At 44.3% G+C, this 23,001-nt stretch overlaps 1 protein-coding gene across 1 annotated transcript; it reads right to left on the reverse strand.

The window, feature by feature from the left end:
- Positions 1–5,244: 5,244 nt before the first annotated feature.
- LOC145341250 (receptor-transporting protein 3-like) lies at positions 5,245–22,036 on the reverse strand. The gene is made up of 4 exons (XM_080186177.1): positions 21,938–22,036; positions 19,604–19,688; positions 12,033–12,209; positions 5,245–7,590 (listed from the first exon to the last, which is right to left on the reverse strand). Exons 3-4 carry the CDS (start codon positions 12,203–12,205, stop codon positions 7,251–7,253), a joined length of 513 nt encoding a protein of 170 aa, XP_080042303.1. The 5' UTR covers positions 12,206–12,209; positions 19,604–19,688; positions 21,938–22,036; the 3' UTR covers positions 5,245–7,250.
- Between the last annotated feature and the right edge of the window lie 965 nt (positions 22,037–23,001).

Here is a 23,001-nt window from a genome sequence, read left to right on the forward strand (position 1 = left end):
CGCCTCCTCGCGGTACTGCGCACACGCCTCTTGCCACTTGCTGCCAACGAGTCAGCTGGCAGTGTGTGTGTGAATAATGGGAATTACAGATGTGCAGTTTTTAAAGTTTATTTATTATTGTCACAATCTGGCCCACATTAACACTGCAATGAAGTTACTGTGAAAATCCCCTAGTTGCCACACTCCGGTGCCTGTTCAGGTACACTGAGGGAGAATTTGACCAATACACCTCAACCTGCACATCTTTCAGACTGTGGGGGGGGGGGGGAAACCTGGAGAAAACGCACTGAGACACAGGGAAAACATGCAGACTCCACACAGATAGTGACCCAAGCTGGGAATGGAACCTGGGTCCCTGGTGCTGTGACGCAGCAGTGCTAACCACTGTGTCACCGTGCTACCCCAAGTTTCCTTTTTGCTTTATGAGTTGTGGCCTGGAAAGACAATTGAAGTGTTATGAAAAGCTAGGAGCTAATTTTCATGAGAATATACCTCCAAGGTGCCATATTCACAATAACCATCATGTATGGAGTAATCCAATGTGTCAGTCTACCAGTCATACACAGGGCAATAATGCACTCACTGAATCTCACAGAAATAGCCTAGCATGCCACTCAGTCATATCAAATGGTGGGCGGCACGGTGGCACAGTAGTTAGCACTGCTGCTTCATAGCTCCAGGGACCTGGGTTCAATTCCTGGCTTGGGTCACTATGTGGGGTTTGCACATTCTCCTCATGTCTGCATGGGTTTTCTCCGGGTGCTCCAGATTCCTCCCACAGCCAAAGATGTGCAGGTTAGGTTGATTGGCCATGCTAAAATTGCCCCTTAGAGTCCTGGGATGTGTAGGTTAGAGGTAGTAGTGGGTAAATGTGCAGGGAAATGGGGGTAGGGCCTGTGTGGGATTATGGTTGGTGTAGATTCTCTCATCTCTCATTCCTCTAAACTTGAATGAGTAAACGCCCCACTTGTTCAACCTTTCTTCATTAAACAACTGGAATCTGAAACAAAAATAGAAAAAGCTGGAAAATCTCAGCAGGTCTGACAGCATCTATGAGAGACAATAGAGCCAACATTTCGCTCTGATGAAGCATCATCCAGACTCCAAATGTTGGCTCTATTCTCTCTCCACAGATGCTGTCAGAACTGCTGGGATTTTCCAGCATTTTCTGTTTTCCTTCATCCCAGGAAACAGCCCCTGATGAATTGGAAAGTTGATGACATCAGAGGGGCATTTGAGAAGTTTAAACAAAAGTGCAAACGGACTTTCTAAAAGGCACTAGTGATGACTAAGGAGCTACATCCTTTTGTGGGCAGGAGAGAAAGGGTTACATTCACTGAGTAGCTGGGAGTTGAGTGAAGATGACAGGAGAAACCCTGACAAATTTTTTGTCAAATTTAACTCACATCTTCAGCCAAATTCAAATTGTCAGATCTGCTGCTTTGACTTTCAAGACCAGAGGCAGGAATCAGGTGAGCCCGTTGATGGTTTCTTCACAAGACTGAAAAATGCTGCCAGAAAATGTAAACTTGAGGACATAGATGGAATGCGGAAAGATCAGCTGCTCTGGGGCTTTGCACATTCCAAAGCACAATCAGATGTAACGAGAAAAGACAATCTCACAATATTGCAGGCTTTTGAAACTGCCAGAGCAAACAAAGTTACGAGGCGACAGATGAAGACGCTGACTATCCAAATGGCTAACTTTCAGTCAAGTTCAAGGGAAAGGCATCAGGGTTCATGCAGTGGAGCAGCAACCAAAAATAATAGCACAGCAGCATGAAAGATGTGTAGGAGATGTTGGCGATTAACTGAGTTCTCAAAGAGAAGGAAATGTTCCGCATGTGGATCAAACTGCAGGACATCAATTCAAAAGCCCAATCACTGGGAAAAAGATGTGCCGAACAAAGAAAGAAGCTGGTAGTGAGTTATCAAAAACACAGCAACATGGTGAATGAGAAGTAAAAGAAAGATCCACAACTCTTGAAGATGATGGTGAGTTTGAGGCATTGGAACCCTCAGCCCTCTGAGATATTAAAAGTCTGCTTACTTCATCCATTTAAATAGATGTGTAAATATTAACTATTATAAATTTTGATCATCGGTAAAATAAACATTGAAAGGGTTAATAATCACACAAGTTAAAAAATCACGTAAGCTGTAAGATGCTGGATACAGTCACACAGGGAAAGCTGAGACAAAACCACAGGCCTTGATTAAAGCAGACCAAAATAAGTGTCAAGGACCATAAATCTAGTTCTAAGGGAGGCTTTATTCACACAGTATGCACACAAGAATTCATGTGAACTGCTGCTCATGTGTTGTCCATTAGAACAAGGAATGATGGACATGGGCGGTTGATACACTATTGGTCAGACATATAGCGATCATATTCATGTCTGGAGAGTGGTATATAGTAAAGGATAACAAAACACTTGCTTGATAATATTATGATTAGGTAGACGTGCACAAGTTGTAATTGGACATCTATACCATTATGAAAATAAAATCAATAGTTGAGAGTGAACATAGACAATGTCTATATAAATGAACCTCTCCGTTTGGAATATGCTAATTGTAACCAAGTCTGGCAGTATATTTCTTTGTGTAACTCTGTATGCAGTGCTCTGGACTATGCCACCAGCTGGCATGCTGGAGACCTTGCCATAACTCATAAATAAAAGGCCGATTCTAAAACTCCAAAATTCTTCATCTAGTTTCTGGAAGGGAACAAAGTCTGTAAAAAGCTGAACACTAACAGACGCACAACAAAGGTATAAAATCCTTCTAATTAAAACAAACTCTCAGACCTGGGTGTTGAATTCCTAACATTAAGGTCCTCAGTTGTACTTGTCTATAAGATATACATAATAACTAGTCCAAAAAGCTAGTACTTATGAATTAAGTAGATTTATTAAAATTTGACATATATTTAATAACAAGCAGTGAAGGTAGCATAGAAGTATTTCATCTCTCATGATCCCAGGAACTCTTGCTGATATCAACACAGATGATGTCCCTCTTTTGTCTTTGAAGTGATGTTGAACTGTGATTGGAAGAGTCATACCCCAGAAGTCATGGTATCACTGCAAATGAAAAATAGCATTTCTCAACTTTTATCTCCCAGTCTCCCATCCCTTCTTCCGTTTCTGGAGATGGTCCAGATTCACTCCTCCTATTGGCTATAGGACACAAATCATCTCATGTCACCCCACCTTTGACCCTGCTTTATGGGTCAAAAACTCTGGAAGTTTACATTCCATCACAAACAAATGCACATTTCCTTCCAGCTACAGAGAAGCTGTCAGTAAAACCATACTGTCTTGTCAACATATCTTAACCCAAGCCCACCCTAAAGCAATTAAAATCAGCTATTAGGACCACCTTACCACTGGCAGTGGTTAGCACTGCTGCCACGCGGTGCTAGGGACTGGGACTTCATTCCCGGCTTGGGTTGCTGTCTGTGTGGAGTCTGTACATTCTTCCCGTGTCTACATGGATTTCCTCCAGGTGCTCCAGTTTCCTCCCACAGTCCAAAAGACGTGCTGGTTAGGTGCATTGGCCATGCTAAATTCTCCCTCAGTGTATTGTAACAGGTGTCAAAATGTGGTGACTAGGCGATTTCATTGTAATGTTAATGTAAGCCTACTTGTGACACTAATAAGTAAACTTTAAAAACCTCCCTTCATTATATCAGAGAATTAAGGTTTTCTCTCTAGTACAGATCAATTAAGTCAATGCACGTTTCATTTAAACATTGTGTTATTTTAAATTCAGGCTGCTTTAGCTATTCTTTCAAACTGATCTAAAAACAAACACTTACTCATATTTTGGCCATTAAGACAGTTTCAGATCCACACTCAAATGAGCACCATCATAAAATGATTATGTTCCTTCTCAAACAACTGCTTTTCTTCTTTCCCAAATATTTTGCCTGTTAGTTGCCCAAAAAAAAGTCAAAACTAAACCACTTAATTTTAAACTATGGTTGCAGAATAAAATCTATAGATACTATAAATTCTAAAAATCAATAGAATTATCAAAATCTTACGGTATCCTTTGCTTCAATCCTATATCGAACAAAGTGTAGCTCTGCACGTGGTAAGGACAGTAGTCTCATTTCAGTCAGACCTGACATCATTAGACCTGTTCATTTTGGACAATGTTGTCATTGTGTGGAAGGAGAAAGGGTTTTTTTCTTGACTTTGTTCTGTTATAAAATTACGATTCTTGCAAGGCCAAACTGCTAAATATTGTAAAGAAAGCTGATTTATCCCAAAGAACTTGTTCGTATTTTCCTCACCTTATTTTCCTCACCTACATAAAAAAGTTATTTGCCAATAGTGGTGAAAACAAGAGACATACGTTGGTGTATTTCCAGGGAGCACTGCTATCCTTGACAACTCAAAACTACCTTGAAAGCTCTATAAAAGGCCCAATGGAGAGAAAAAGGGTTCAGTCAATTTTATAATGTATGAAATATCACTGACAGAGAGAAATATAAGGGTCATCTCTTGCACAAAGAGGGACAGGTGTCCTCAAACACTAAGTTTCATGTACTGAGTCAGCAGCAACATGCTGAGTGAATTCAGATGGTTCCCCTGGTTGTAGAAAAAGGATGATTGTCCCATAAATCTCTCAGCATCCAGCTTCGGAACATGTCGCTGGATATCTGGGAGCAGATGGCCTGTGCAGGATCCAGATAGATCAGGATGAAAAGAAATGGAAGAAAAGATCTTTGATCAAGAACAATAAGAATCTTTGAAGCTTTATTATTATCAGCATTTGTGTCACATAAGAAAAAGTTCAGGCTATACGATTCAGAAATTAACTCCATGTGTAAGGCCTGGTTCATAGAAGTTAGAAGAATCGCCACACTGTAGGAGGAAGCCATTCAGTCCATCAAATCCACACCAACTCCCCAACCGAGCATCCCACTGAGGCCCTATCTCCGTAACTCCATGTATTTACCCCTCAGATCTACACATCTTGAGACACTAAGGGTTAGTTTAGCATAGCCAATCCACCTGAACGGCACGTCTTTGGAATGTGGAAGGAAACCGGAACACCCTGAGGAAACCCACATAGATACAATGAGAATGTGCAACCTCCACACAGATTGTCACCCAAGGCCGGAATGGAACCTGGGTCTCTGGCACTGTGAGGCAGCAGTGCTAACCACTGTGCCACTGTGCTGTGCCATCATCCATGACAGTTATTTTATGATTGCAAAAGCAACTTTGGTTTCTGTATAATGTCAACGGTAACTGATGTAATGTCATAAGAATTTCCTTCATATTATTGCTGATATCTTACTGATCTGAGAGAATTTCATAACTGGCACAAATAATCATACTTGACTATTTGAAAATATTGTATTTATTTTTATTATGACATACTGTGTCAATGTTGAACTTAATGGGACAGTGTCCCTGACTGACCACCTGGAGTTGGAAGTTGCTTTGTGACTGACAGCTACAGTGCAAAATCAACACAGTTGCACGATTGCATAGATAATTAACTGTGAAGTCTTACAAGAACACAGGAATCGTAAGTACAAACAGAAGTAAGCCATTTGACAATTCAAGACGATTTAATCAGATCATGCCTGATCTGATTTTGGCCTTAACTCCACTTTCCTCCACAGAACTTGCTTTCCTACCTATCAGAAAATTTAACAACAATGTAGTCAGTCTCTTCATCTATGCCATTTATATAGTTCTGCAGAAAATATGAAGCATCTGCTATTGATAGCTTATGAGACAGAACAAAAGATTTGACAGTTGGAGTTTAATATGCGATTGTCCACTTTGGCAGGAAAAGCAGAATATTATTTAAATGGAGATAGACTTCAGAATGCTATGGTACAGAGGGATCTGGGTGTCCTTGTACGTGAATCACAGAAGTTTAACATGCTTGGACATCAAGTATTTAGGAAGGCAAATGGAATGTTGGCCTTTATTGCCACATGAGATAGAGTATAAATGTTAGAAAGTCTTGCTGCAATTGTACAGGCATTGGTGAGAATGCACCTGGAAGATTCTGTACAGTGTAGGTATCCTTACTTAAGGAGCATTATATTTACAATGGAAGCAGTTGAGAGAGGATTCACTAGGCTGATTCCAGTGATGAACGGGTGAATTATGAGGAAAGGTCAAGCAGCTTGGGAGCTTGCATTCGTTTTCTTAGGCACACAAACATTACAAAAAAAACTTAACAGGAACCTAATGAGTGTACACCAATAAAATGTATTAAATTGTTCAGTATAGATGTTTGAAGCCATTTTGAGTAATTTTCAATCAAGTTATGCACAGGCCAAATTTGGAGTTTAGAAGAATGGGAGGTGATCTTATTGAAACCTATGAGGTTCTGAGGAGCTCGATGTGGTAATTGCTGGGGGGAGATTACCTTTTGTGGAGGAATGTAGAACTACGGGGTACAATTTAAAAGTAAGGCATCTCTTGGTTAAGATGGAGATGAGGAGCAATTTCAGAGGGCATCTAGGTTGTAGCATTGTCTTCCCAGAGACCAGGCTGGTCATTGAATATTTCAAGGAATCATTGATAGATAGATATATTTTTGATTGACAAGTGAATCAAGGTTCAAGGGGCAGGATTGTGTATTTGAGGCTATAATCAGATCAACCATTGAATGGCAGATTAGTCTTGATGGGCTGAGAGGCCAACTGTTTCTATTTGTTCTGAACTTGTATAAGTGAATTACTTCCCAAACCACTTATGCTTATATTTTCCATAACTTATTTAAGATTCAATTCACCTGGATCAGCCAGTCTCCCCAGGATAAAATTGCAAGATTCTGCTCATTTTTGTTCACGCATATTAAAAAATATTCAAATTTGCTAAGAAGCCAGTAAGTGTGCATCGATACACGTATTAAATTGTTCAGTGTAACTAATTGGAGCCATTTTCTGTGAGTTTATATCAGATTTTACACAGGTGAACTTCTATTCAAATTTTGTTTTTGGTGATTAACTTATTTTCAGCTGTAATAAAATATTTCACCAGGTTATCATCTCAGGTATATCAAGGAGCAATGAAAATAAATTAAACAGTTATCTTCTGTTATGCTGATGGATTGTGTTGGCTCTTGGAAGTTTTATATTTGTGATTATACACATACTTACTTTATAGGTAATTTGAGCTATAATCTAACCAGCAGAATTTAGCACACAATTTCCAAATGTTACCCAAAATGTAAACTCTATTCCAGTGCTCTTCACGGATGTAGATTCAATCACCCACATTGTCTTGGTTAAAGCAGATACCAATCTTACAGGCTTCACAGAGCGACCTCTCATGGGGTTGAGTCTTACGATATGGCAGGTTTCTTTCAACATCGTCCACCATTTCCCCATAGCAGTTTTTAAGGATTTTTGAAATAAGCCGATCGAACGCTTTCTGTATTTGGTCATGGGTAACTTGTGGTTTTAGTTCTGGGCTGTTCCTGCAGTTACGGCACCCCTGTCGGAAAATGCGCAGCAAGACTAATCCACGATTCTTCTTTCGTCGGTATTGAAACAGAAGAACAACGTGGGCTGAGGTCCATGAGTGTGAACAGTGGCAGTAGAATCTGTTGAAAAGGAGAGATGGGTAGTTAATACTATGATGTATTTATCTTTTCATGTTTAGAATTAACTTGGTGCAACAAGATCTGGACAATATCCAGGTTTGGGCTGACAACTGGCAAGTAACATTCACATCACACACAAATGCCAGGCAATGACCATCACTTGCCTGGATGGGTGCAGCTCCAACAACACTCAAGAGGCTTGACACCATCCAGGACAAAGCAGCCTGCTTGATTGGGACCACATCTACAAGCATTCAATCCCTCCACTACTGATACTCAGTAGCAGCAGCCCGTACAATCTACAAGCAGCAATTCACCAAAGGTCCTTAGACAGCACCTTCCAAATCCGCGACCACTTCCATTTAGAAGGACAAGGGCAGCAGATAAATGGGACCACCACCACCTGCAAGTTCCCCTCTAAGTCACACCATCCTGACTTGGAAATATATCACCATTCCTTCACTGGGTCAAAATCCTGGAATTCCCTCCCAAACGGCATTGTGGGTAAACATTCAGATCGCGGACTGCAGCAATTCAAGAAGGCAGCTCACCACCACGTTCTCAAGGGCAACTAGAGATGCGCAGTAGATGCTGGCCAGCTAGCGACACCGATGTCGCATGAATGAATAAAAAAAGGGTGAGGTTTTACAACCTCACCCATCCTGAAACCGTAAAATCATACCCGACGTCAATGGACCTTCCTTTTGTCCGCCCCTCACATGCTCCGATTCCCATGGTTGGGGGAGGCGGTAAAATTCCGGCTGTAGCCTCTGAGTTCCTTAGGACACTTGTTATAACATGAATTCATGTCTGTTGGGATGTGAAAGTGTGCTTCATCATTTTTACTAACCAGAACTCCTTCCAAATGCATTGACCACGTTTTCCAACATTTAAGGTAGCTCATGCGCACAAGTCAATAGTTAGATCAAGATTCTGGACAGTGATGTTAGTCACAATCAACAGCACTATCCACACTGTTAAAACACTGAAAGGGCTGCTGCAAAATAATGAGCTCCATCTCTTATTTTTAACTTTTACTCCATCATTAAAGTTATAAAACCAATGGGTAGACTAGGTGAACCCTCAATCTATCTCCCCATTTGCTCCGAAAACCAATTCAAATTCAAACTGAATCCAATTCATGGCCCCCACAGGACAGACATATAAGATTCAAGTTCACAAAGAAAGGCAATTGCACCCCATCTTGGGCTTGATCTGTCACTTGTGCCAGAATTTCACCGTCTGGCCTGCCCGAGGCTCGTAAGATCTCACCTGAGGCCAAATGAGAATGCCATTCTGCAAACATTGCACGCCCACCCTGGTTCCTGGTAAAATTCCCCATTGATTTTAGCCAAAAGGTCAAGACGCTCTCCCCTGCCAGGTGGTCATGGTTTCACCCCTGCCAGGTAAAAACCAAACACAGCAGATCTGAAACGAAAATAGAAAGTACTGGAAACACTCAGCAAGTCTGGCAGCATCTGTGGAGAGATAACCAGAGTTAACATCCCGAGTTCAACATGACTTTTCTTCGATTCTGACTTGAAACATTAACCGTGTTTCTCTGTTCACTGATGCTGCCGGGTCTACAGAGCTCCTCAAGCACTTTCTGACTTTGTTTCAGATTTCCATCAATTAGAGCAATATTCCGTAATTACTGAAATGATATTTTTAAGGGACACCTAAGAAATTGATATTTGATCATGATTGGTAGTGAGGGAACCTTTTGTGTATACTGCGATATGTAACTACAATATATTTGCTTTGAGCATCATGCGCTCCTTGGCTGGAATTTAGTGTGACTGATAATGTTGCGGAGTTAGAAATGGAAGCAGCTGGTGAGGGTCCACCCATTCTGTGTTGATGACTGTCACGTGCTGGCTGGTTGATTGGTGCTGGGGTGGTTACCAACTAATCATCCATGGGGTAGCTGGGGGGGTGGGGGGGAAGCAGGAGTTAGACAGTGATCACAGTGTCCAGTGTCCTGGTGGAATCTGTTGGCGGCATGTTTAAAAGTTCACTAGCACCTGATTCCTTTTTGATGTTGTCAGACAAGGAAGGCTGCATTCAGCCGAAAGAACCTGAAATTTTGTTGAAGAACAACCCCTCAACAGCCTGAGACCACCTCCCCCCCCACCCCCCGTTTGACCTCCCACCACTTTCAGTTGGCAGTGAGCCATTCAAGGGGAAGTAAAGCTTCTGCAATATGCCTGTTGGCAATGGCTGAAGCAGGAACCCAGGTTGCCCCATGGTTCAGTAACAATTCATAGAGAAGCATGTCCTGTGCGCCCCTCGATGGAAGAACAGGAGATATAGCTTGCCCTCTTCAAGAGGGCATTGGGACTGCGTTGATGTAATGATATGTAATTGATTGGGAGAAGCCACATATATGTCCAGTGGGAAACATAGAAATTCAAGGCCAGAGTGAACCTCAGAGCTACTGGAATTGGAAGACCACTAAGATCACACCTCCTCCACCATCAGGAGACACAGATTGGCCACAGCTTCTTGTGATTGACGCAGTCTTTGGAGACACTGCTGCTCAGACATCTGAAGGTAGCTCATACATTGTCTGTACATCCTGGCCACTGGACACTCTCAGCTTTACACTGGTCTCTGTGCCTGGCTCATTTTAGGGCTTTCTAGAGCTTCACAAGGCTGCCTTTGCTGATCACCATTGCCCATCTGTCCTTCCCTTTCCAGTTCTCATCTTCCTCTGGAAGCTAATCCCAATTGCCCACTTTTGGCCCATATCCCTCTATACATCATACCCATGTAACTATCTAAATGCTTTTTAAAAGATAAAATTGTACCTGCCTCTACTACTACCTCTGGCAGCTTGTTCCAGACACTCACCATGCTCTGTGTGAAAAGGTTGCCCCCCTGGACGCTTTTGTATCTCTCCCCTCTCACCTTAAACCTATGCCCTCTAGTTTTAGACTCTCCTACCTTTGGGAAAAGATATTGACTATATACTTTGTCTATGCCCCTCATATTTTATAGACCTTTATAAGGTCACCCCTCAGCCTCCTACGTTCTAAAGAAAAAAGTCTCAGTCTATTAAGCCTCTCCTTATAACTCAATCCATCAAGTCCCAGTAGCAGCCTAGCAAATCTTTTCTGCACTTTTTCTAGTTTAATAATATCCTTCCTATAATAGGGTGACCAGAATTGCCCACAGTATTCCAAGTGTGACTTTACCAATGTCTTGTACAACTTCAACAATGTGCCCCAACTCTTGGATTTAATGTTCTGACCAACGAAACCAAGCATGCCGAATGTCTTCTTCACCACTCTGTCCACCTGTAACTCCACTTTCAAGGAGCTATGAACATGTACACCTAGATCTCTTTGTTCTGTAACTCTCTGGCTTTTATTTGAGCACGATCCGTCCGTGACTAACCTACAGATACACATTTCTGCCATTACCCACGCCTTAAACTCTGAACCTCATGCAATCTGGGGAAAATATTCTGCGGTCATGAATGTGAACAATTTAATTTCTCACAGGTGGGGAACTTAATTTGTAGGGGAACGTAATCCCAGCAAGGTGGCCTTTTAATGACTATGCACGACATGCTGATACATGCAAATGGACCTCCTGATATTATTCATCAGGAAACTCGACCATTTTTGACCTGCTACTGATTTCTTTATGCCTAAAAATGGCAGAGTAGCAGGACCAAAACTGCGCACGATAAAGAATTTTAGTTCATTTTTCCATAAGCCGTAATGTCCCTGTTGCATTTTTCAGCCAGAATCTCCATTCTGGAGACTCAGTTCGGTGGCAGGTATGGAAGACGGAGTGATTCCAGCCCATAGTCCCCCCCTCCAGCATGAGGATTGTGCAATGTTCAGCTTATTACATATGCATTTGCGAGCAGCTCGCTGACTGTCCCGACAGGAGTGGGCAGGATATCACTGTCCCCACTGTTACTTCACGGGATGCCATATTTAAAGGGCACCTGCACTACATGTACTATCCCTTCTGCCATTGGCCAACCACTGCTCCTCCCTTACCACTAACACTCCCTTAAGTGATCCTCCACGCGACTTGCACTGCTGCCTCCCAGTCTCAAGCAAAGACTGACATTTACAGACACTGCTCAAAGAGGACAATGCAATGGCAACTCACCATTAACCATGGAAAAATTCTGCCTAAGCAAGAGCATGCCACCCATATGCAGTCATGAATGTGAACATTTTAATTTCTCACAGGTGGGGAACTTAATTTGCAGGGGAACGTAATCCCAGCAAGGTGGCCTTTTAATGACTATGCACGACATGCTGATACATGCAAATGGACCTCCTGACATTATTCATCAGGAAACTCGACCAGCTTTTAAAGTCCTGAGAATGTCATAGCTAAGTTCCATCCTGCCATTGGGAAACTGAAACAGTTTAGTTACTCAGCTCAACAAGATTCCACTCTAAAATGTCCCTTACCTGCCAAATGACCATGCTTTACAAATCTTCCAACCTTCTTGTCTTTGCCCAGGTTCAAGATCTGGTTTGAGATGGTAATTGAAATTTAGATTCCACCTGTCCCCGTATTCCAGATTTTCCATACGTTTAGAGAATAAGTCAATCCAAGGGTTTTTTCCAGGTATTCGGGCCATTTTTCTGTTGCCATATGTAAAAAAAAAGTTATGACCACATGAAATGCTTAAACAAAACACAGGCACTTAAATTAACCAGTCTGGCACTTCTAGTGAAGAGTTGAACTGAAAAGGAGCCAAAGTTAGACAGTGGACATGATGTGGAGATGCTGGTGGTGGACTGGGGTGGGCAAGATGAGGGGTGACACAACACCAGGTTATAGTGCAACAGATTTATTTGAAATCACAAGCTTTTGGAGCGCTGCTCCTTCATCAGGTAAAGTAGAGAGAGGTGTGTGGGCACAGAATAAATAGGCGGAGTGACGATAGTCCCATACTCACAGGTAACTAAGAGTGTCAATGGATAAGTCCAGTCAGTATATTGCAGTGTCAACCAGCTGAATAACATGTCTTTACAGGTAATCACAAGTGCAAATAAATAAGTGCAAGCAGTTAAGTATAATCAGTATGTGTAAGGTGGCGATAGGCTGTGTAACAAGTGAAGGGATGACCTTAGAACCGATAATTTAAAGCAGAGAGATAATTACAAATGATCGAAGAGTATGCAAACTAATTCAAGACACAGAAGTGTAGCTGCAGTAACAGAAACTTGTGCACTTCAAATGTAGCTCCCCGTCTGAAGCATTGAATTGGTAAATATAACTTATCATGAAATAAATCTTACTGATTTTTTTATGTAAAAGACTATGAATGATGTTAGGAAATAGAAATAATTGAAGTAATTTATGTTTATAGTGCGTGTGTAAGGTATACAGTATACATTTAAGTCAGTTTAATTTGTGTTTTTGAATTTGTGTGCTAAAGAAGGGGTAATAACTTCAGTTTGGTTCCATTTTAGTTTCACTTTAAACTTTGCCTGCATTGTAATAAGGCTTTACGACGTTTAAAGCAAACACAACTCAAAAAATCTAGACTATTACTTAGCAACCAGGGGCCCACACTGAGACAGCAATAGCAGTGACAGTCAGTTAAGACGGACTGTCTTAAGAACATAAGAACAGAAGAAATAGGAGCAGGAGTAGGCTATCCAGCCCTTCGAGCCTGCCCCGCCATTCAATAAGATCATGGCTGATCTGAAGTGGATCAGTTCCACTTTCCCACTTTCTCCCCATAACCCTTAATTCCCTTGTCTATCAGAAACCATCTGCCTGTGACTTAAATATATTTAGTGAGGTAGCCTCCACCACTTCAACGGGCAGAGAATTCCAGAGATTCACCACCCTTTGAGGGAAGAAGTTCCTCCTCAACTCTGATCTAAACTGCAGCCCCCCCCCACTTATCTTGAGGCTGTGCCCTCTAGTCCTGTTATCCTTTCTAAGCGGGAAGAATCTGCCTACCTCTACCCTATCTATCACCTTCATTATCTTATATGTCTCTATAAGATTCCCCCTCAGTCTTCTAAACTCCAACGAGTACAGACCCAGCCTATTCAATCTCTCTTCATAGTCCAACCCCCTCATCTCCGGTATCAGCCTAGTGAACCTCCTCTGCAATCCCTCCAAGGCCAATATATCCTTCTGCAAGTGTGGCAACCAAAACTGCACACAGTAGTCCAGCTGCGGCCTCACCAGTACCCTGTACAGTTGCAGCAAGACCTCCCTGCTTTTATATTCTATCCCCCTCGCTATAAAGGCCAGCATTCCATTCACCTTCTTGATCACCTGCTGCACCTGCAGACTGGGTTTTTGCGACTTGTGCACAAGGACCCCCAGGTCCCTCTGCACCGTAGCATGCTGCAGCTTTTCGCCCTTTAAGTAGTAATCCCTCCTACTATTACTTCTACCAAAGTGGATAACCTCACATTTGCTAACATTATACTCCAAGACAGTCAGTCTTGACTCAGTCAAGACTGAGGCATGACACATTTCACAGGCACTGCCAGTACAGGCAGGTCTATACAGAGGGACAGAAAGTCAGTTTCAGAAACTAAAGAACAGAAAGTCCCAGAATCTAAGGAATAGGAACTCTGCAATGTTGTCTTTGACTTAAACCCATCTTGTGATAGTCACGAGGTTGCCTCTCCTCTGTCTCCCTGACTTCAAGCTATTCCCGGAAGCTGCTGCACCATACATCCAGATGCCAATGGGTCTCCCACAAAGCCACGCATATGTTGTCCCTGCCCCTCATGGCAAGGATGTGTCAATGGTAGGTAATCCATGAACATGTAGCGCATGGCACCAGGGATGGTACCGGGTTGCCACGGGAATGCTGGTTGTTGGGAGGGAGTGCGGGGCCCGGGATGGATAACCTTACGGACTATTTCTCTCTTTCTGTCACTTTGTCTCCCCCTCACCCTCCATCAAGTGCAAATGTGGATTTCAGCTTAATGGCAATATAGGTGGCAGTCATTCTTACAACTGCTGAGGAGGAGGAGGAAGGAGACATCTGCCCACTGCAAGGCCAGCCCATGCCAGAGGCCGCAGGAGGAGGACAGAGAGCCACTGGCCAGGGCCAGGATGTGGCTGCCCATCGGCCCATAATGGGTGCCAGGGGATGGGAGAGACAGAGACCCAGGGCATGGAGTACAGGACCCGCATGTCCTTCGATGGGCTGACGGATGCTGTGTGCTGCCACAGGCTGCATCTCAGCGCCAGTGTTAAGTCACTGTGGACTTAGCATCTCACGGACAGGAGGACACCCACCCCCGGTGGCAGTGAAGGTCACGGCAGCCCTCAATGTCTACACCACTGGGTCCTGCCAGGCCTCCTTTTGCACTGTGGGGATCCCACGTAGGGATTCTCCGAGTTCCATCGCCAGTGTCTTGGGGGGTAGCGGGGGGGGGTGGGGCACCGAGATTCCACCCCAGCCCCCAGATTGTTTAGAATCTACAGTGCAGAAGGAGGCCGTTTGATTCATTGAATCTGCACCAGTAACAATCCCACCAGGCCCTATCCCCGTAACCTGACATATTTACCCCCCAATCCCTCGACACTAAGAGGCAACTTATCATGGCCAATCCACCTAGCCCGCACATCTTTGGAGCCCAAATTTCCAGCAGTTTCCTTATTTAACTGCAAGGGAGAAAGTCATTCGTGTTCTCCCAGTGTCAGGACTGAGGAAGTGCCGCACTGCTTTTTGCATGTAATATTTAAAATCCCCCGCCTCCATCCTCTTCCTGGCCTGTCAGTTCAATGAACGAATGTACATACATCCAAACTAGGAGCAGGAGTAGGCCACTAGGCCCATCAAGTCTGTTCTGCCATTCAATAAAATCATGGCTGATCTGATTGTAACCTCAACCCCACATTTCTACCTAATCCCCGATAATCTGCTGCCCTGTTCTCCCCCCATAGAAACTAGAAGCAAGAGGAGGCCATTCAGCTCTTTGAACCTGCACTGCCATTCATTTTGATCATGGTTGATCATCAAATTCAGTATCCTGATTTCCGTGCACCCCCCCCCTCCCCCATCCCTTGATCCCTTCAGCCCCAACAGCTACATGCATAGAAATATAGGAATGAGAGTGTGAAATTGGAGTGAGTTGGTGGGGGGAGGGTGACAGACTGGATGCCAGTGTGGGTCAGCATGGGAGGGTGACGTGAGTAGGGAATGATGTAGGTGAGAGCCTGCAATTCTGAAGGAACTGCCATTGATTAACTTGTGAGTTATGAGCATTGCTGGTTACGCCAGCAGTTATTGCCCATCCCTAACTGCCCCTTGAGAAGGTGGTGGTGAGCCCCCTTCTTGAACTGCTGCAGTCTTTCAGGTGTAGATACGCCCATAGAGCTGTTAGGGAGGGAGTTCCAGAATTTTTGACCCAGCGACAGTGAAGGAACGACCGATATATTTCCAAGTCAGGATGGTGATCAGCTTGGAGGAGGACCTCCAGATGATGGTGTTCCCAGGTACCTGCTGCACTTGTCCTTTTAGATGGTAGCGGTGGTGGGTTTAAGAGGTGCTGCCTAAGGACCCTTGATAAGTTGCTGCGGTGCATTTTGTAGAGAGGACATACTGTGTGTCAGTGGTGCATATTGTGAAAGTTGAGGGTGGTGGATAGGATAGCAATCAAGCGGGGCTGCTTTGTCCTGGACGGTGTTGAGCTTCTTGAGTTTTGAGGTGAGGAGAAATTTCTTTCCCCAGGAGGCGGTGAATGTGTGGAATTCACTACCACAGAAAGTAGTTGAGGCCAAAATGTTATCTGAGTTCAAGGAGAAATTAGATATAGCTATTGGACAAAAGGGATCAAGGGATATGGGGGGAAGGGGATCAGGATATTGAATTCAATGAACAGCCATAATCAAAATGAATGATGGAGTAGGCTCGAAGGGCTGAATGGCCTACTCCTGCTTCTAGTTTATCAGAGCTGCGCTTATCCAGGCAAGGGGAGTGCATTCCATCACACTCTTGCGTGCCTTATAGATAATGGACAGGCTTTTGGAAGTAGGGAGGAGTCATTCGCTGCAGTGTTCTCAGGATAGGGGGATGGGGAATTCTTGTTTGGGGCTTGTGGTGAAGGTGTAGGTGTTAGATGGCTATGATGGATTTTTGGTACATCCTGAGGTGATAAAGGCAGTATGGCAGTATTTAAATCAACGTATTTTGTTATTGGGAAATTCAGGATGTTCAGGACTCAGTGAGCTGTAGGGATATTGAAAACCCTTTCACCAGCCTGCATTGGCATGGCCAGGCATTGCCTCGCCACCACTACCACCCCTCTCTCTCTCTCTCTCTCTCTCTCTCTTCCTCCCCCTCCTCAGGGTGGCAGCAGCTGTTTGTGTGCTTGCTGCCTTGCCTGCCTGCTGACAGCCCTGGGCCTGTATATATCTTGCTGGCCCGCGCTGTGGCCATCATGCCAACCCCTCTGCCTGCCGTGCCCAGCCAGGCAGGAAATGGGCAGCTTTCTTCCGAAATTGATTCTATGCAAGAAAGATCAGTTTGATGTGTGTGTGAGAGAGAGAGAAAACCTCCCAGTGACTGCCTTTCCATCTGGGGATTTCTCTCAGTGAAAGTACCTCTGCCTTTCTCCCACTTTCAGTATTAACGTGCAACACATATCTCTCTCCTCCCTCCTTATTTCTGTCACTTTATCTCTCTATTTATCCTCTATCTCTTTCTGCCAGCCCACCCCCAGCTCCCCTCCCCCCTCTTCAGCCTCAGCCTCTTCCCCCTCCTGCTCCACCCCCGTCCCGTTCCACCCCTGTCCCACTCCACCCCCCCTCCCGTTCCATCCCCGCTCCTGCTCCCCTTTGGGACAGGTCTGTCACTGTAACATTGGGCTACAGTAATAGGTGGGGACAAGTCTGTCTCTGTGTAACACTGGAGTACAGTACTGGTGGGGACAGGTCTGTCTCTGTGTAACACTGGGGTACAGTACTGGTGGGGACAGGTCTGTCTCTGTGTAACACTGGGGTACAGTACTGGTGGGGATGGGTCTGTCACTGTATAACATTGGGGTACAGTACTGGTGGGGACAGGTCTGTCTCTGTGTAACACTGGGGTACAGTACTGGTGGGGACACATCTCTCATTGCATAACACTGGAGCAAAGTACAGGTAGGTGCAGCATCTAGGAGTATTCCATATTTGGGAAGGACAGTCAAAATGGGAAAGGCATTGGAGTTACATTACTGGTTAAAGAGGAAATTACCCATGTTAAGGGAGGATGTTAACTTGAACAATGTGGAATCTATAAGGGTAGAGCTAAGAAACACCAAAGGGCAAAGAACATTAATAGAGTTTGTATATAAACACCCAAACTGCAGGAAGGCGAATGGGATGCTGGCCTTCATAGCGAGGGGGATTGAATATAAAAGTAGGGAGGTCTTGCTGCAACTGTACAGGGCACTGGTGAGGCTGCAGCTGGAGTACTGCGTGCAGTTTTGGTCGCCGCACTTACGCAAGGATATTTTGGCCTTGGAGGGAGTGCAGAGGAGGTTTACTAGGCTGATACCGGAGTTGAGGGGGTTGAACTATGAGGAGAGGCTGAATAAGCTAGGCTTGTACTCGTTAGAATTTAGAAGAATGAGGGGAGATCTCATTGAGACGTATAAGATGTTGAATGGGATGGATAGGATAGAGGTGGAGAGGGTCTTCCCGCTCAGAAAGGACAGTAGGACTAGAGGGCACAACCTCAAGATAAGGGGGGGGCAGTTTAGAATGGAGTTGAGGAGGAACTTCTTCACTCAAAGGGTGGTGAATCTCTGGAATTCTCTGCCCATTGAAGTGGTGGAGGCTGCCTTGCTAAATATATTTAAGACGCGGGTTGATAGGTTTTTGATAGGCAAGGGGATTAAGGGTTATGGGGAGAGGGCGGGAAAGTGGAACTGAGCCACGACAGATCAGCCATGATCTTTTTGAATGGCGGGGCAGGCTCGAAGGGCTAGATGGCCTACTCCTGCTCCTATTTCTTATGTTCTTATGTAAGTAGAGAACTGTGTGGCATCTTCCTGTCCTCTGTGCACAAATGTGTCCATGAGATGATGGATGCCCTGCTGGTCTGAGCAGGCAATTGCATCTATCCTGAGTTGGGCCAGGCTCAACGGGAAGCCAAGGCTGCAGGCTTTGCTGCTGTCGACGGGATGCCCCATGTGCAGCGGGCTGAAGATGGCACACACATCGTCCTGTGGTCCCCGCATGATCAAGCACTGCACTTCGTCAACAAGAACAGGGAGTTCCACTCCCTGAATGTGCGGATTGTGTGTGACCATAGGATGAATATTATGCAGGTGTGTGCGCACCACTCAGGGAATCTGCAGGAGAGTTACATCCTTTGGGGTTCAGACATCCGCAGTCTCTGCCCAAGCTGCCAGGGTGACTCTTGGTTGACAAGGGTTACTCGTTCAGGTCATAGCAGATGACCCCACTGTGGAGGCCTGAGACCGAGGGGGGACCCGCTACGGTGAGGCCAATGCTGCCTCCTGGTTCAGCGTTGAGCAGTGCATTGGGATCCTGAAAATGCGGTTCTGCTGCCTGAACTGCTTTGGCAGTGCCTTCTAGTACAGCCCTCTGAGAGTCTTCTGTATCACCATAATCTGCTGTGTGATTCACAGCCTGGCATAGCAGCAGGGGATCAGGCGGAAGCCACTGAGGAGGAGGCCGAGGAGGATGTGGAGAAAGAGGCTGAGGAGGAGCTGGAGGGTAGAGGCTGGAAGTGGTGGCGAGGGCCCAGAGGGGAGGTGAGGAAGACCCTCATCACAGTGAGATTCTCCTAATAGCAGACATGGGATCCATCAGCTCCAACCACAACCCAATCCATTGTGCAAACCAGCCTCCCACCCATTGATCCTGTCTACACTTCCCGCTGCCTCAAAAAAGCAGCCAGTATAACTAATGCACGCACCCTGGACATTCTCTCTTCCACCTTCTTCCATCGGGAAAAAATACAAAAGTCTGAGGTCACATACCAACCGACACAAGAGGAGCTTCTTCCCTGCTGCTGTCAGACTTTTGAATGACCTACCTTGCACTAAGTTGATCTTTCTCTATGACTGTAATCCTACATTCTGCACTCTCTCGATTCCTTCTCTATGAACGGTATGTTTTGTCTGTATAGCGTGCAAGAAATAATACTTTTCACTATATACTAATACATGTGACAATAATAAGTCAATCAAACCCACCACTCCCTGGGAGCCTTAACCCTCTCCCCACACATCGTCCACACCCCTGCCATGGGTCCAACAGACATCACATCAGGGTGATGGGCCTTGGTTGGCTGTGTTAGCGGGTATTTGGTCCAGGCTAGAGGGTGATGACTCGCTATGTGGCACAGTGTGACATTGCCCGGTGCAACACAAGTCTGACTCCTTTTCTTTTAAACCATCCAATCCAATCAAATTAAATCCAATTCAGAGTCCCAACAAGTTGGGACATTTCCTATCCAAGCTGACAAGGCAGGGCTCTCACCTCCTGTCTTGGGCTTGATCTGCATGATCCAAGCTGATTGGAGTAGGTATAGCTCCTCCTCCAAGGCTTCATCTTATTCGCATCTTAGCCAAAAGGCCGAGATGCCGCTTTAAAAAATTGCTTCAAATGAAGCTGAAATGTAACCCAATGACTTCAACCAAGCACAGCATGTTGATACTACACTTGATCTTAGCCAACTCCTCCCTGTTCTCTGCGTGCACATTGGCACCAAAGGCCACGCCTGTGGCAGGTGAATCACAGACACATTTATGGGATGTAATAACATTTATTAACAGTGCTTGTTAATCTAACCATAATTACTTGCACTCCTTCACCTGTGCCCTTTTGGTGACCCTAAAATTTGTTACTTTTATTTGGCCTACACCGATCTGAGATCCCTATCTGCTTCAAGGAGATGACCATCGTCCCTGTAGCAAAGAAAAGCCAGGCAGCATGCCTTAATGACTATTGTCCAGTGGCTCTGACATCCATCCATTATGAAGTGCTTTGAAAGGTTAGTCATGGCACAAGTCAATTCCGGCCTCCCAGATTGCCTGGATCCATGACAGTTCACCTATCGTTGCAACAGATCCACAGCAAATGCCATCTCTCTGTTATTAAGGTGTTCCAGAATTGAGCATAGAGCCAGAGAGATAGGAGTCTGTGAGAGGTGTCTTTGTTATTAAAGTGTTCCAGAATTGAGCATAGAGCCAAAGACACCTCTCACAGACTCCTATTTATCGATTCCAGCTCAGCCTCCAACACCATTATTCCCACAAAACTCATCTCCAAACTCCGTGACCTGGTCCTCAGCTCCTCCCTCTGAGATTGGATCCTGAACTTCCTAACTCATAGACCACAATCAGTAAGGATAGGCAACAACACCTCCTCCATGATCATCTTCAACACCGGTGCCCCACAAGGCTTTGTCCTCATCCCCTTACTGTACTCCTTATACACCTATTACAGTGTAGCCAAATTCCCCTCCAACTCGATTTTCAAGTTTGCTGATGACACCACCATAGTGGTGTCAAACAATGATGAGACAGAATACAGGAAAGAGATAGACAACCTGGTGAATTGGTGCAATGACAATAATTTCTCCCTCAATGTCAGTAAAACAAAAGAGATAGTCATCAACTTCAGGAAGCATAGAGGCTATTGTTAACATTTAGATGCAGCTCGCCCTGGTTAACAGCATATAGCTGTGACCACTCCAGGTGAATCAGGCGATTGGAGGGTCCATGCTGGCTAGAATCACATGGAGGCTTTTTCATTGAACTCAGTGCCGTAAGATTGGTGTGCCAGGTGTGTCAAAAAAACCGGTGCAAATACCACCCGTTTTCTCACTGCAACAGCACTTAGAATTTTTTTGGTAAATCATGCCCTTAGTTCTTTTGGGAAAATTGCAGCCATTATCTTTAAGGTTTATTTAGAGCATAATAATGTTTTCCATTAAAATAATCATTTGAAACTGTAAAGTGCTGCTTAATGATGGCCTTTTATCCCCACAATAAAAACACGGCTGTTACTATTCCTAATTTAATTATTGCAGGCTTTTTCACCTAACTGGAAAAGGTTGGGAGCTACAAATAAGATGCGAAGGGATTGCATGCGGCCCTGGAGCTGAAGATTTGAAGATCCCCAAGCTAGGGATTGAGGGAGTTTCCACTCAATGCCTGTGCCACCTTCCTCCAGATAGAATGAGTTATATTTCTGGCAGGTCTGGGGGCATCAGCACCCAGGAGCCTGTAGATTTGCCTAGCAATCAAATAACATTCCCGAACATTCAATAGTAAAGGTTCCAGCCTAGGTTTCAAAGGCAGATATCCAGGTAAGAATCACGTATTATCAAAAATAATAGAATTATATTGAAGAATGTCTTTACCTTTCACTTGGGCAATATGTTTCCCCAGCACACTGAAATAACTCTGTCAGAAAGTAAGTCGTGTTTTGCTCTAGAATCGATTCAAATGTTTGTCCTGGAGAAAAGTTGCCACTTACTGACATAGATTCAGAAAGGTGGAGTTTATTGATATAATGATAAGTTTCACTTTCCTTACGTCATTTCTAAGAAATCACATGACTGTCAACTCATCTTACTTAGTTCACATTTCTGATCCTCTGTTCAGACCAATCCTGAAAGCCTACGTGGATTTAATTAACTCTGTCAGCACAAACTTCTATAAAATTGAAAGGGCCCCAAACCACCCTTTTACACTCGGTCCAATTTTACTTTACCTTCATTGAAATGTGTGTAAAATGGGTTGGTTTAAAACCCGTTTAATATCACATCTATCATCTGCGCAATCTCTGGCCCTTGCGTCCTAACATTGCCTTCATAACTATAGATGTTGCAACAGGAGTTGATGTGGATGTCTACTCATGACTGAATGAATGGGAGATGGTTCAACAGTTTGAGTGGTGGGGAGACCATAATCCCTCAAACACAATGCTGGTGGGATTGAAAAGAGCTGTGAACTCTCTGTTGACCCATTCTTTCATTTTGCCAAACTTGTCGTCACACTGGCCTCAAAATCCCTTGCTGCTTTTGGTATAATTTGGAGAACACTGAAGAAAAATTGGATGAAACCTATATATGCCATTTTTCTGCCCCAAAATCAAGGCAGATTTCTTTGTATTTTCTCGCCCTTCCTGCAATATCTAATGATGACCATTAAACCATTAACGATAGTCAGGAAAACCCATCTCGTTCACTAATGTCCTTTAGGGAAAGAAATCTGCTGTCCTTACCTGGTCTGGCCTAAATGTGACTCCAGAGCCACAGCAATGTGATTGATTTTCAACTGCCCTCGGGGAAGTAGAGATGGCCAATAAATGGTGGCCAGCCAGCGATGCCCAAGTCCCACAAATGAATAAAAATGTTTAAAAATGTCCACTTGGAACTGAGTCAGCTTATTTACATAAACTATAATGAGAATCAATTTCATT

This window comes from Carcharhinus amblyrhynchos, chromosome 3 (assembly GCF_965287045.1).
Source record: "Carcharhinus amblyrhynchos chromosome 3, sCarAmb.v2.hapA, whole genome shotgun sequence".
Classification (NCBI taxonomy): domain Eukaryota; kingdom Metazoa; phylum Chordata; class Chondrichthyes; order Carcharhiniformes; family Carcharhinidae; genus Carcharhinus; species Carcharhinus amblyrhynchos.

Bases quoted from the DNA above. Each gene is read 5' to 3' on its own strand.
- LOC145341250 (XM_080186177.1), bottom strand. From the start codon at position 12,205: ATGGCCCGAATACCTGGAAAAAACCCTTGGATTGACTTATTCTCTAAA. The intron at 7,591-12,032 runs GTAAGGGACATT...CCTTTTCAACAG, and splicing joins AAAGCATGGTCATTTGGCAG to ATTCTACTGCCACTGTTCAC.